This window comes from Oreochromis aureus, linkage group 3 (assembly GCF_013358895.1).
Source record: "Oreochromis aureus strain Israel breed Guangdong linkage group 3, ZZ_aureus, whole genome shotgun sequence".
Lineage (NCBI taxonomy): Eukaryota > Metazoa > Chordata > Actinopteri > Cichliformes > Cichlidae > Oreochromis > Oreochromis aureus.
Window position 1 is genome coordinate 106,059,648 of NC_052944.1, and position 14,909 is coordinate 106,074,556.

Below are 14,909 nucleotides of genomic sequence, written 5' to 3' on the forward strand. Positions count from 1 at the left end.
TAGCGAGAGACCTTTGGGGTTCATGTCTCGCACACTCTCTCCTGCTGAGAAAAAGTATTCTCAGTTTGACAAAGAAGGCTTAGCTGTGATATTTGACATCGAGAAATCTCACAAATACTTGTATGGCCGAATTTTCACGATTTACACAGATCATAAACCTCTGATCTCACTGTTCAATGAAAAGAAGCCTATACCTCAGATGGGCTCACCAAGAGTACAAAGATGGGCCGTGACATTGAGTGCTTATGAGTACAACATCAGGTACAAGCCAGGAAAACACCATGAAAACGCAGATGCGCTCAGCCGTTTGCCGGCACCAGACTCATACAGGCAGATCGAAGATGAAAGGCTTGGCAAGGTCTTATGTATGGTGGCCAGGGATGGATGAGACCATTGAAAGAGAAGTGCAGGCATGTGAGGAATGTCATAAACACCACAAGTCACCACCCACAGCACCATTACACCCGTGGGAGTAGCCGGACTCACCATGGTCCAGGATCCATGTGGACTATGCAGGGCCTTTTCCTTGAGAAGATGTTTCTAATCATTGTGGATGCTCATTCCAAGTGGATGGACGTTTACCCTGTGAAATCCTCGACATCACAGGTGACTATAGAGAAACTGCGCCAGAGTTTCAGTGTGTTTGGACCACCTACAATGCTAGTTTCAGACAACGGAACATGTTTCACAAGTGCTGAGTTTGAGTCATTCATGAAGCAGAATGGAATTGACCATGTGAGGTCAGCACCTTTCCATCCTTCTTCAAATAGGCTGGCTGAGAGGGCGGTCCAGACCTCTAAGGAGGGGATGAAGAAAGTCAAAGGTGATACCTTGCAAACCAGACTGTTCAGATTCCTGTTCAGTTATCACATCACACTGCATGCCACTACTGGTTTATAACCTGCAGACTTGATGATGTCACGGAAGCTCAGATCAGTTTTGGACTTGCTCATGCCTGATGTGAAAACAAAGCACAAACAACTGAAACAGAAAGAAAATCATGACACCAAGAAAAGACTAAGAAGTTTCACACCTGGAGACAAGGTGTTCATCAGAAACTAGTCCTTTGGCCCAAAGTGGATTCCCGCAGTCATTGTGAGAGCATCGGGTCCAGTGTCTTACATTGTTACCATTGGATCAGGTCAAACTGTGAAGCGGCACGTGGATCAGGTGAGAGCAAGAGTGGCTGACACTGTTCCCAGTACACTGGACAGGGAGGTGGAGCCATTTCATGACACAGAAGCAGTTCCTGAGCGCTGCTTGCCATCAGAGTTAGACACATCGCCGCAACCTCCATCATCACAGTTGCCTCATGCTCCGGAGACTCCCGCTCCAGGAAACTCCTCAGTGGCACTAGTGTTGCGACGTTCTCAGAGAGAGAGATGTCCACCAGAGACCTTAAAGGACTTTGTTAGATAGAGTGAGATCTTCCAGGAATAGACCAACAATGCACTTTGATCTCACAGGAAGGACGTTCCTTCCTAGTTAGCAAAAAACCAAAAACAAACCCAAAACCCATTGAAACATATGTACAGTTGTATGGCTACCCTAGTTATATGTTGATTGCTTGTTAAGCATTCTTTAGATAAGCAGTTATTTATTAGTCAAGGGAGTTGTTGACTTGAGGGGGGAGGAGATGCGGTATCGCAAGAAATTAGTTGTTTATATAAATATTATTGGCATGCATAATAGTTATTATATATACAGATACATACATCCTAAGTTCCTGTTATTCATATCAAGAAACAGATAGAATGAGTGTGTTGTTACAATGGTAATGCCAGGAGAGGCAGTATATTATTACATTACATTAATGTTGTAAGAAAGTGGAAGAAGTGAGTGTCCTGTAGGAGGCAGTGAAACGGACACTGATGCTCTGAACATGTACTGAAAAGAAGGTTCAGTAAACAAGTTGCAACAATACTCCTGTGTAAGGCTCAGTTATTTTATTGTTATTTTTTCAAGATGCAACAAGTACTTAGTGGCAAAACTTGTGCTGGCAATCACAGGGCTCAGATGTGTCTTGTAGCTGACAACAAGTTTTGCACACATCCATGGGGGGATTTTTTCCCACTTCTCTTTGCAGATCCTCTCCTAGTCAATAATGTTTCATGGCTGATGTTTGACCACTTGAGCCTTCAGCTCCCTCCACAGATTCTCTGTGGGATTAAGGTCTGGAGACTGACTCTGCCACTCCAAGACCTTAATATGCTTCTTTTTGAGCCAATCCTTCGTTGCCTTGGCAGTGTGTTTTGGATCACTGTATTGTGCACCCATGACTCACTTTTACTTTGTGGACCAGAGGAAGCAGATGATTAACTTCAGAGAGAGGAACTGTGGTACTGCATGAGGAAGTCTGTGAGGGTGGTGCAGGACATCTACGAGGACAGAGAGAGGTGTGTGGGAGGAGTGACAGGTGGTTTTAAGGTGGGGTGGGATCATATCAGTTATCTGCTCTGAGCTCCTTCGTCTCTGCAGAGGTGATGGACAGACTGACAGATGAGGTCGGGAAGGAGCCTGTGTGGACTCTGATGTTTGCAGACGACACTGTGATCTGTAGAGAGAGTGGGGAGCAGGTGGAGGAGAGCATGGAGAGGTGGAGGTATGCTGTGGAGAGAATAGGAATGAAAGTTAGTAGAACCAAGACAAAATACATGTGTGTGGATGAGAGAGAGACGGGTGGGGAGGTGATCATGAAGGAGCAGAAATACCTGAGGTTAACCATCAGAACAGAGACAAAGAAGACAGCACAGGCAGGGTGGAGTGGGTGGAGTCCATCAGAGGGACAGCTTAAACTCAGACAGGCTGACACGTTTGCACATGTGCAGAGGATGTCTGCTTCTACTGTCACTTCTGTTGACTCAGTCGGCTCCTCTTTACCTGTTTAGTTCATCTGTGAACCATCAGGAAACACTTTGAAACTTTACCTGGTGGTGTGAATCATTTGGGTCCCGAGTCTCTCAGCTAGTTGCAAAATCACAGCACCCACCTGCTTTATATTTTTCTCCTCAGTTTCCCAGCATGCCTCAGGGATGAAGGTGGAGATTTATGATGGGGTGGAGTCTGTCCTGCTGCCCTGTCAGTTACCAGCTGATGTTTCCAGTGACTTCTTAGCAGCAGTGTGGGACCGTGATGAGCTCAAGGACCCAACAGTCCACATGCGTCTGCAGAGTGGTGATGATTTTAAAGATCAGAACGTTCGTTACACCAACCGAACATCACTGAGAGCCGACGCTCTGCAGACTGGAGACCTCAGCCTCACTCTGAGGAACCCCACAGTCTCTGACAGTGGAAACTACACCTGCACATACCGCAAGTATGGACAAGATCGGAGCAAGACCTATGTAGACCTGAAGGTCACAGGTCAGTGCTGTCAGGTCAGATGCATGCTAATGGGGATTTCTAAAAATCTGTTGGTTGATGTTCAGGTTGTTTATTTTGTGTCGATTACAGAACTTCCTCCTCGTTCTGCAGTCTGGTTCAAAGTCCTCTCAGGTGTCCTGGTTCCTGTGGTTCTTCTGGCTGTTACGTTTGGTGCATGTCTGTTTTGTAGATACAAAAAGTTAAAGAACAAAGAAGGTGAGTGTTTTATTGGACCATCTGATGAAATATCAGAACCTTGAAGGTAATCAGCAAAGTTTGATTTGGTGATTTGACAACACCATAGCTGACGTCTCTGTCCTGAATGAGTTGTTGGTGATCTTTACATCACTGATGGTTACCAAGAACTGTTAGATCATAGTTATCCTGTACAGGAAGTCTGGACTGACTCTTTGTTTGAAGGGCCTGCAGGAGTCTCCATCCTGTTATCCACTGATGATGCAACTGACTGATAACATAACAGTTAGGTGCAATCAATAACCACACCTGTTAATTTCAGCTCTCCTCTAATGTTCCTTCTCTTGGTAAAATGGATTAGTCTTATAATAGTGGTTAAAGAAAAAAAGGCCCCATTGATAGAAAAAGCTGTGACAACCATTAAAGAAGCAAATCTCCAGGCTTCAAAACAGGACTTCAGAAAACACAGAGTAACATCATGACAGCAGGTCCATGTGTTACCCTGTCTATGGTTTACTGTAAGTGCAGTAAGATGTGTGATGAAATGAGTGTTACAGAAACACTCGACTGTTTCTCTGCTTCACTGAGTCCAGCCTGGTCCACAGAGAAGACAATGTTTGATGGCACTCCCACATGCCTTACCCACCTGATCAGTGCTATACGTTTGATACACACCAGGTCATATTAACTCATCCAGTCAGGTCACTGTCATTATACAAATGAACCAACATGATGATTTGACTCCACAGCAGCTGGTAAATAAAAGAAGCTGCTCATGTAGAATCACAGATCCTCATCAAAACCAGCTCCCACTCCCATTCAGGGGAAACATGAGTCTGTCCAGCTGTTTCCAGCTGTGTCAGAGTGAATGCTGCACACACGCAGTTCAGCTCCAAGTCAGAGACACACTGAAAACTGATGGTTACACAGCAGAGGAGATGATGGAGGACCTCACTCACTGATGTCATGTTCTGCTCTGTCCTTCTCTCAGTCTATCCAGTGGAGATGGTTGAGGTGAAACAGGGGGAGGAGTCTGTCCAGCTGTCCTTTCAGATCACAGAAGAAAAAGATATTCCTCTGGACGTCAAAGTGGAGTGGAGACATCAAAACACGATGGTCCATGTGTATAAGAATGGTGGTAATCAGTCTCTATTAAAGGACCAGAATCACAGAGACCGCACAGAGATGAATGAAGACCCTCTGAGAATTAAAGACTTCAGTCTGAAACTGAAAGACCCCCAACTTAGTGATCGTGGAATCTACACCTGCACTGTCTATGACAGAAATGCAGACATCCTGCTACAGAAAGTAGTGACTCTTAGTGTCAGAGGTGAGTGTAACAGCTGTTTGTCCACAGTGTTAATCCCAGATGTGTAAACCTTTGAGTGTGTCCAGTTGTTTCCAGCCATGTGAGAATAAAAGCTGCACAGCTGTTTGTGCAGCCTCACACATCAACACACAGCAGTTCAGCTCCAAGTCAGAGAAACACTGAAAACAGGAGTGAAGAGCTGCTGGTTACACAGCAGAGGACATGATGGAGGATCAACCTCACTGACTGATGTCTGTTTGTCTGTAAACCTCTGTTCCCCTCTTAGTTCCCGAGGTGGTGGAAGTAGTTAAAGGGATGCAGTCTGTCATTCTGCCATTTACAACTGAAGTCCTGAAGCTTCAGGATGTCACCGTGGAATGGAAACACGAAGACAAGAAAGTCCACGTGCGTCAGAATGGCCAAAACCAGTCTCACGATCAGGAGGTGAATCAAGAGCCACTGACAAATGGAAACCTGCAACACACTGATGATGGTACCTACACCTGCACTGTCTACAGTGAGGGTGAAGAAATCCTGCTACAGAAAGTCGTGTCGATCACAGTCAGAGGTGAGAATAAATGTGTCTAAGTCCAGAAAGTAGCAAAAAGTAAAGCAGCTGTTTGTGCAGCCTCACAGATCAGAATCAGAATACTAATATCCCTGTTGAAGTTACCGTATTTTGCAGATCATAAGGTGCATTAAGCAATACAAAACAGTCACTGTCAAACTTTATTCAACTCATTCAGAGTATCTCTCAACATTGTTAACATTGCATAAAATACTGAACAATACACTAACTTTTTCAGTTCATTCTGCTTCCACAAATCCTTCAAATTCTTCATCTTCAGTGTCGGAGTTTAACAGTTGGGCGATTTTGGCATCAAGCATGCTCAGATCACACTCATCTTTATTGGTCGGTCGGTGCTAAGCCCTGTGACAGACTGGCGACCTGTCCACGGTGTACCCCACCTCTCACCCTATGACAGCTGGGATAGGCTCCAGCACCCCCTGCAACCCTGAAAAGGATAAGCAGAAGTGGATGGATAGATGATCTCATTGCTGTTACTTAGCTGTTTAGTGATGATTACACCCTTCGTAAAAGCTCGGACAACACTTGAGACTGATGTCTTAGCCCAAGCATCTGTGATCCATTGGTGTAACTCGCCCGTCCATCCAGCCCTTTGGGTTAGTCTTGAAGAATGCGGGGAACTTTTCTTTTGGCAAAGACTTCGTCTTGAAAATGACCATGGGTGGTAATTTTGGCCATTAGAATGGCAACCGCGAACTACAGTGAAGGATGACTTCTCCTTCCCTGTGGTGAGCATAGACACCGTACTGGTCCCTGTTTTCTTGACAGTACGGTAAATGGGGATTTCAAAGGTGAGGCGACCTCCTCCATGTTGGTGATGTGTTCTGGCCAGATCGTCTTTTTAGTGATCTTATTCTTGCAGTAGGTGCGAAAAATGGCCAGCTTTTCTTTGTAATCCGTAAGCAATTGTTTCGAGATGGTAGTTCTTGTGCAGATTGAGAGATTTTGCCTTTTCATAAAACAGAAGCACCAAGAAGGTCTTCCTTGAAAGACGTTGATCTATGTCACGCACTACTGTTGTTGCCTTGAGTCGAATAGAGACCGTAGAGATGCTTCTACCTGCTGTTCTTTGTTCAATAACCCACTGTTCAATTATGTCCTCTATCTGTGGCTGTCGCACCTTCTTCCCTCTAAAATGTTATTTGGTCTTCTTTATTGGAGCACGCCATCTTCTTGCTTCCTCCACTTCCATACCATTGATTCATTGATACTGAATTCTCTCACAGCTGCTCTATTCCCATGTTCTAAAGCGTAACTTATTGTCTTGATGTTGAAATCTGCTTTGTAAGCATATCTCTTAGCAGGTGCCATTTTGGGCTCCTTATACACACACAATATGGTAATATTATGTTGAAGTACAGTTAATATTAGTCTGCGAGGCTCTAATAATAAGCCGTAATTCTACAAGAATCCATCACGTGGTGAGGTTTTGTAGCTTATCCGTGGGAACACCAAGGCGTTCCCAGGCCAGCCAAGAGACATGATCTCTCCCGCATATCTTGGGTCTGCCTAGGGGCCTCCTCCTGCTGGGATATGCTCAGACACCTCACCCAGGAAGCATCCTCGTCAGATGTCCAAACCACATCAACTGGTTCCTTTCGATATTGAAGAGTCCCTCTCAAATGACCAAGCTCTCCATCCTAATTCTAAAAGAGAACCCAAAGACCCTTCAAAGAAAACAAATTTCTGCCACTTGTATCTGTGACCTCATTCTTTTGGTCACCACCCAGAGGAGGGTAGGAATAACGATTAACCCTTTTTCAGCTGAGAGCTATGGTTTTCGACTTGGAAGTGTTAAATGTCATTGTTTGCCAGAACCACTATTCCTGCCAGTTTCTGTCAGCTGCAGCTGAATTCTCACAAGCTAACCAAGCCCAATAAGTTTCCTTCTTAAGCCTGATGATGGTGATCCGGCTAACCACCAGGTGATGATCAGCTTACTCAGCACCTCTCTTTAACCAAGTGTCTAAGACGTACAGCCACAGATCTGTTGATAAAATTACAAAATCAATCATTGACGTGTGATCTAGAGTGACCTGATGCCATGTCTACTTATGAACACACTTATGCTTGAATAAGGACAAGCTGTGGTTAGCAAGTCCAATAACAGAACTTCACTCGCATTCAGATCTGTTAGGCCGTTTGTCTCAATCACACACCTCCAGGTCACACTGTCAATGCCCATGTGGGTGTTGAGGTGCCCCAGCAGCAGAAAAATGGAGTCCCTGGATGAGACACTTTCCAGCACCCCACTACACCCCAAGTGTGGGTACTCTGAACCGTCATTTGGGACATAGGCACAAATGACAGTCATGACCCATTTCCCAACCTAAGGGCACAGTGAAGCAATCCTCTCATTTGCCTGGGTAAACCGCCCAAAAAAGGCAGTTAACTGGGTGGGTACGATTATACCCACTCCTGCCCATCGCCTGTTATTGGAGGACAACTCCAGAGTGGAACAGAATGCAGCCCCTCTCCAGGGGACTGGTTCCATAGCCTGAGTTATGCTGAGGTATTGGAACACCAGGACCACAGCCTCTGACTACCACCCTAGTGCAGTCAGCTTCTTTCATCTCATGGTCTGGGGCTGTCCAACTCTTTTTATTTGAGACTCTTTCATTGATGCCTGCCATTGTAGACATTTAAAAACAATTCAGACTGCAGTACTTACAGTGAGCTCGCAGGATGTGTGCTTGACCAGCCTGACAGTTAATAAACTACTATGACAGTAAGAACTATGAATGGCTTTCATTGATGTCTCATTGTGTTTCTCTGTGCACCTCATGTTCTACTCTGTTCTGATCTCAGTGTACCCGGTGGAAATGGTGAATGCGACACAAGGAGAGAAGTCTATCCTGCTGCCTTTTAAAGTCACAGATCACCTTCCTCAGGATGTCAAAGTTGAGTGGAGACTCATTAGCCCTGAAGACCGGATGGTCTACGTGTATGAAAGGAGTAAAAATGAGTCTCCTTCACGGGACCATGTATACAGAGGTCGTGCAGAGATGACTGAAGATCCACTGACAACTAAAGACCTCAGTCTGACCCTGAAAGACCTCCACCTCACTGACAGTGGAGTCTACACCTGCACCGTCTACAACAAGGATGGACACATGCTGCTACAGAGAGTAGTGACTCTCAGTGTCAGAGGTGAGTGTAACAGCTGTTTGCCCACATTAACTAAAAACAGGAGTAAAGGGTTAGGGTTAGAGATGATGGAGGATCACACTCACTCACTGATGTCTGCACACCTAATTTTGACCTCTGTTTTCATCTCAGACTATCCACTGGAGATGGTGGAAGTGACACAGGGAGAGGCGTCTGTCCTGCTGCCCTTTAAAATCACAGACCTCCTTCAGGACATCAAAGTAGAGTGGAAACATCAAAATATCATCGTCCATGTGTATCAGAATAGCCAAAACCAGTCTCTCTTAATGGACGAGGATTATAAAGGCCGCACAGAGATGAATGAAGAGCCTCTGAAAAATAAAGACCTCAGTCTGACCCTTAAAGGCCTCCAACTTAGTGACCGTGGTGGCTACACCTGCACCGTCTACAACAAAGATGGCAGCATCCTGCTACAGAAAGTAGTGACACTCAGTGTCAGAGGTGAGTGTAACAGTTGTTTGTCCACAATAACCTAAAACAGGAGTAAATAGCTGTTTGTTACACAGCAGAGGAGATGATGGATGATGATGGTCTGTCTGTCTGTTCTCCTCTCAGGATACCAGACAGAGATGGTGGAGGTGATGGAGGGAGAGGGGTCTGTCCTGCTGCCTTTTAAAATCACAGGTGACCTTCCACGTGACATCAAAGCAGAGTGGAGACTCACTCACCCTGAAGAAAAGATGGTCCATGTGTATGAGAGTGGAAACAACCTCTCAGATGAAGACGACCAGGAGCAGGTTTACAGTAGCCGCACAGAGATGAATGAAGATCCTGTGACTACTAAAGACCTCAGTCTGACCCTGAAAGACCTCCACCTAACTGACAGTGGAGTCTACACCTGCACCGTCTACAACAAGTATGGATACAAGCTGCTACAGAAATCAGTGACTCTCAGTGTCAGAGGTGAGAGTAACATCTGTTTTCCAAAATAAGTGAGAATGAAATCCCTGTTATCTGTCTTTCAGTGTGATCCTGATGTGCTCTGTTCTCTCCTCAGATAGAAAGTCTGACGTTAAGGTTGAATATGGGGGACACATCTGACACAGGTCAGTAAACACATCATAAACCCACTCAGACTTTCAAAGCTGTGATGTAGCTTTGAAACTTTCATGCCATGTTCATGAAGCCTGGCAGCTCAGATCACTGTCACTGATTGGTTCCTGTGGACCTCATTATAAATATTTACAATATTTTAGAAAAAAACATGTTCAGAGTCACATGATATGTTCAAGTGTCTGATGTAGAAATAAGTTGATCAGGACTCTGAGCTGAGACTCAATCTGTTTGTCTGCTCCTCAGGAGAAAAAACAAGTAACCAGAGGAATCCACCATTGATCGAGCTTCCTCTGAGTCGTGCCCTCTTCCTGCCTCCTTCTCTCTGTTCCTCTTGTTTTTCATCTGTTGTTAAAGTTGGTGTGAATTGTTCAGTGTGGAGGTGACGGACATGATGTGAATATTACAGTATTACACTAAAAATCCTTCCTAAAAGTATGATGTAAATAAACAAACTCGAGTGCATGTGTAACACAATAAGATGGAGCATAAGTAGAAGACACTATGGGTCACCACGTGCTGTTTGTATGTGTGCGTTTTTGTTACAAAACACATTTAAAAATGTCTGCAGCTCCTGAAGACTACTAAAGATACATCTCCATGACAACAGCGTGTCCAACACTGCAGCTCTCCTCTGATAAACCCTGAGCTCCACCTGAGTCTCCATCCTGAGGACCTCCTTCAGCCTCCTCATGTCGATCCGAACTAAAACAAACACATCAGTGAACCCTGAGCTGGATTCATTTATTAGAAGCAGCTGACCCAACATAATACTAACATAAATGATGCTAAAGTAATCCTGTAACAGACATTACTGCTGCAGGCTGATTATACAGAACCTCAAACACACTCTGAGCTGATCTATTTAAAATTATGAAAACTTCTTGTGGGTCAAAGGTCAAAGCTGCTGACTGTCAGGAACCATCAGGGTTTCAGAGAAGATCAGCTTTTAATAAACAGCAGAGAAGAAAATTATGCTCATGCATGTACTTGTTTATATCTGTGTGCTGAAGCCTGTGGTCTGAGTGTGTTGTTCCTATCAGTGTGACATGAACTGTAATCTGAATGTGTTGTAATGGTTCAGTCGAACAAACTTACTGCACATATTTATGTATTTATATATTTTAGTATCAAAGTGTTGAACTGTGAGGTAAAATGAAAACTTTAACATCAGTCCTCCTCTGTGTAAAGCTGACCTGGAAGGATAGTTGACATGTTTCTATAAATGACTCTGTGATTGTTGCTGTTGTGATGTTTGGTTGTTTGACTCTCTGCAAACACAAAGACAACCTGTTTGTGTAGATCAGTGTATCAGATTTCCACAACAATGCGTTATTAGAAATAAGATGATTAGAGTTACCTCACTGTGAGGATTTAATCAAAGACATGATGACTCTGTGTGCTGCTCCACTTTACCGTCTGCTTCAATTTCACATTAAACAATAAAGATTCAGAAACGTTCACCTTCTGAAACTCTGTTCATTTATACTCTCAGTACTTGGTTTGGGCTCCAGTACCATGAGTTACTGCATCAGTGCAGCGTAGCATGGAGGAGATCAGCTCCTGCTGAGGAGTCACTGAGGCTCAGGTTGGTCTCGCTGTGACCTTCGGCTCATCCAGAGTTTCTCATCTTCATCTTTAAAATAACAGATTCTTTGTGGGGTTCAGGTTAAGATCAGCTGGCCCACCAATCAAACACAGTAATAAGCTTTTTGTTTAGTGTGTCTATGAGCAGCTCCTGAGTCCTGCTGGGAAAGGAAATCAGCATCTCCATGAAGCTTGTGAAGAGATAAAAGCATGAAGAGCTCCGAGGTCTCCTGGTAGATGCTGCTGACTCTGGAACTGTTTAAAGCACAAACCTGCTGTCTTGATGCATGCTCAGTCATCCAGGTGAGTGAATCTCCAAAAGTTGAATCTGTTCATCTGGACGTAGCATTTTGTGGGAGAAACATTTCGTCACTCATCCAAGTGACTTCTTCAGTCTCAGCTGACTGCAGGTTTATAAACAGTACATTTGCATAATGACTGAAACCAGCCCACTGAAGGAACAATGGGCTGTGAGGTCAGTTCCTTCATCATAATTATGCAAATTCTCATGACCATTGATCAAAATTTGATGTGTTCAAATTTTCTGCGATGGCAGATACCAACAACAGGTCAAAGGTCATAACAAATATGAAAATCAGTGGAAACTTGATATTACCCACACTTTTTAATGGATCGTCTTCAAACTTCACAACAATACACCAGGGCTCGGCCCACTGCTGACCTTGACCTTCATTGTTAGCACGCATGGTCAAAGTTGACCTTGTAAAAAATTTCAGTTAAACATACTGAGTAGTATATCTTATAGAAGGTCATGCAGAGAGCTGTATAACATATTACATGTTTTCATTATAATATGACATCACAATGACGCCACACAGGCCCATAAAATCAATCACACACTACATGAAAACTTCTCACAGCTTATAGAAGCCAAAGACTTCAACCTACTGAGCTCCACTCAACTGGGTAAAGATAATAAAACACGCCATTTAGTATGTAATAAAGCTCAGAGGTCACTGACATTGACACTTGACCTTTGACCATCTAACTGTGTAAAGATGTGTAATTGTGATGGGACACAGACTCAAACTTACTAGCACACGTTAAATGTAGAAGAACTTATGGATAAAGCTGATATTGTGGGATTTAAAACGTGGATTGACGAGACTGTCATTGGATTGCTCTCGTCCACTGAAGCAAGAGAGCACTACTTCCTGAAGACAACTTCCTTTACAAAAGGACATTCTGCCTAGTTACCACTAGGTGGCAGTAACACTTCTACAATCAGTCCACTCTATGACACTTTCCCCACATGAAAATGCTTCTGCACCTGAAGGCCACAGGAGGGCGCACCTGTGATCAGGTGACCAGCTTCACAGCAGTGATGATGCTCATAGAATTCATCTCTGTCAGAATAGAAACGCTGAAGGAAACAAAGGAACATAAATGATAATTACTGAGATAAAAGCTTGATAGTGGTTGTGTCAGCATAGCACAGCAGCTCAGTGCTAACATGATTTTATAATCCCAGTATGTGTGTAATTTTAAATTCAACCATTCATTACATGTGTTACATCCTGTGAGGCTGTGGGAGAGTGTGAGTGTGGTGTGGTCTTCTCCCTCTCCTCCTCTTTCTTTCTTGCCCCTCCCCTTGTCTCTCTCTGCCCCTGCCTTCTCCTTTAGGACACACCTGCTGCTCGTCTGCCCTTGTTTATCACCAATTACCCTCAGAGGTGATATAAGCTGGAGGAGAGCAGTGTGGAGGTGGGAGAGGCTTCTGGTGGATTTTTCCTCTGTGGTGGTCAGTGTGTGTTTCCAGCCTACGTGTGGAAAAGGCCTGCTGTGTGTGTGTGACCAGCCCCACCGTGCGTGGCTTGTTGTGAGTAGCTCAACTGGGCGGTGGTTTTGCTTGAGTGACGGCGGCCTCCAGTACTTTGTTTGGCCTGCCTAGTTTGTGCTAATAGCAGCGTTGCTGTCTTTTTCTGTTGAAGCCTTATAGTTGTTTTCTTTGTTGAAGTGGTCACCATCCTCTTTAGGTTGACCTGTCGGCGTTATCATTAAAACAGCGGTGCTGTCTCTTTCTGTTGTTACCATTTATGTGATTATTGAGTTAATTGATTATAATAAAGACTTATTTTGTGTTAAATACCATCTGCCTGGCATTCTTTTCATTTCACCCGGATCCAACTGTTACTGCTCCCCACTCTCATCGCCTAGCTTTTATGTGGGGACGTAACACATGAAAAGATGATTTGGGGTTTTATACGTTTTGTATGTTTTATATGTTATCAATGCTGCATTAACTGCGGGAGGGAAGCAGTGCAGACATCAGCCCAGCGGTCATCCATCAGGCTCACCGACCAATCACAGCTGACTAAAGCTCTGTCAGTGATGAAACTGAGAATGTATGAGAATAATAAGTGGATCAGATTATGGGTCCAGTTTATGATCTAGGTGATCTCTGAAATGTCAGCTGTGTTGTTTTGTGGCGCAAACACAACTCTGCACTCTCTGTGTATGACTCGTTTTATTTATGATGACGGGTCCTAAATCTGAGGTATTCCCACACAGCAGATGATGATGATCCTCACATCTGGATTTTGTGGTTGATCTGATTTTAACGTGCTGTCGCTCATACAGATGTCACGCTGCAGCAGCTGAGATTTGTGAGTGATGCTCTCTCACAGCTGTTTAAGTTAGAGATTCATTTAAAAACTCCACACAGACACACGTGAACACTTCAGAGAACAAATAGTCTCTCAGACCCCAGAGTGGGCTTGAGCTCAGGACCAGGACTTGACCACTCATCAGCTCAACATGCCTGCACATTGGTACCACAGGTGTGATGGAGCTCAGGTCTCTAAATGTTTTAGAATAAAGAGTTCAGTGGGAAAAATCAGACTAGATCGCTGATTCTTCCACTAAAACAGGACATGTATCTCCTGAGGACCTTCAGTCCACCACACTGAGACTCATCGTACACACACAGGTTCTGTTTCAGGAAGACGGTCTGAGTAAAACTCTGAGTTAGTTCATCAGATGAAGGACACTCTGGCTTTTCTGTTATAGACATATCTATAGGGACTAGAAAGAGAGAGCAGATTGCTCCTGTTTTGGCTTCCCTTCATTGGCTTCCTGTTAAATCCAGAATTGAATTCAAAATCCTGCTCGTCACATACAAGGTCTTAAATAATCAGGCCCCATCTTATCTTAATGACCTTGTAGTACCATATCACCCTATTAGAGCACTTCGCTCTCGCTCTGCAGGCCTACTTGTTGTTCCTAGAGTATTTAAAAGTAGAATGGGAGGGAGAGCCTTTCTGTTTTCAGGCCCCTCTTCTGTGGAACCAGCGTCCAGTTTGGATTCGGGAGACAGACACTATCTGTACTTTCAAGATTAGGCTTCAAACTTTCCTTTTTGCTAAAGCATATAGTTAGGGCTGGACCAGGTGACCCTGAATCCTCCCTTAGTTATGTTGCAATAGGTGTAGGCTGCCGGGGATTCCCATGATGCATTGAGTTTTTCCTTTTTATAGTTAGGGCTGGACCAGGTGACCAGGAGAGAGATAAGTTGGGGCCGAAGGCGCAAAATATGCACTTCCTGTGTGCTGTGATGAAGAAACAGCTGATGATGTTCCTCCTTCACCACTAAACAGCTCAACTGTGTCTCTGTGACACTTACAG

General features: G+C 44.3%; 1 protein-coding gene across 1 annotated transcript; it reads left to right on the top strand.

The window, feature by feature from the left end:
• The first annotated feature begins 4,558 nt into the window (after positions 1-4,558).
• On the top strand, positions 4,559-11,075 carry LOC120438609. Its single transcript, XM_039609017.1, has 7 exons — positions 4,559-4,888; positions 5,154-5,435; positions 8,265-8,606; positions 8,736-9,065; positions 9,180-9,527; positions 9,622-9,670; positions 9,924-11,075. The coding sequence occupies exons 1-6, from the start codon at positions 4,564-4,566 to the stop codon at positions 9,663-9,665; spliced, it is 1,671 nt and encodes a 556-aa protein (XP_039464951.1). The 5' UTR covers positions 4,559-4,563; the 3' UTR covers positions 9,666-9,670; positions 9,924-11,075.
• Positions 11,076-14,909: the final 3,834 nt, after the last annotated feature.

Coding starts and splice junctions, on each gene's coding strand:
- LOC120438609 (XM_039609017.1), top strand. CDS start 4,564: ATGGTTGAGGTGAAACAGGGGGAGGAGTCTGTCCAGCTGTCCTTTCAG. Junction 8,607..8,735: donor AGTGACTCTCAGTGTCAGAG/GTGAGTGTAACA, acceptor TTTTCATCTCAG/ACTATCCACTGGAGATGGTG. Junction 9,066..9,179: donor AGTGACACTCAGTGTCAGAG/GTGAGTGTAACA, acceptor TTCTCCTCTCAG/GATACCAGACAGAGATGGTG.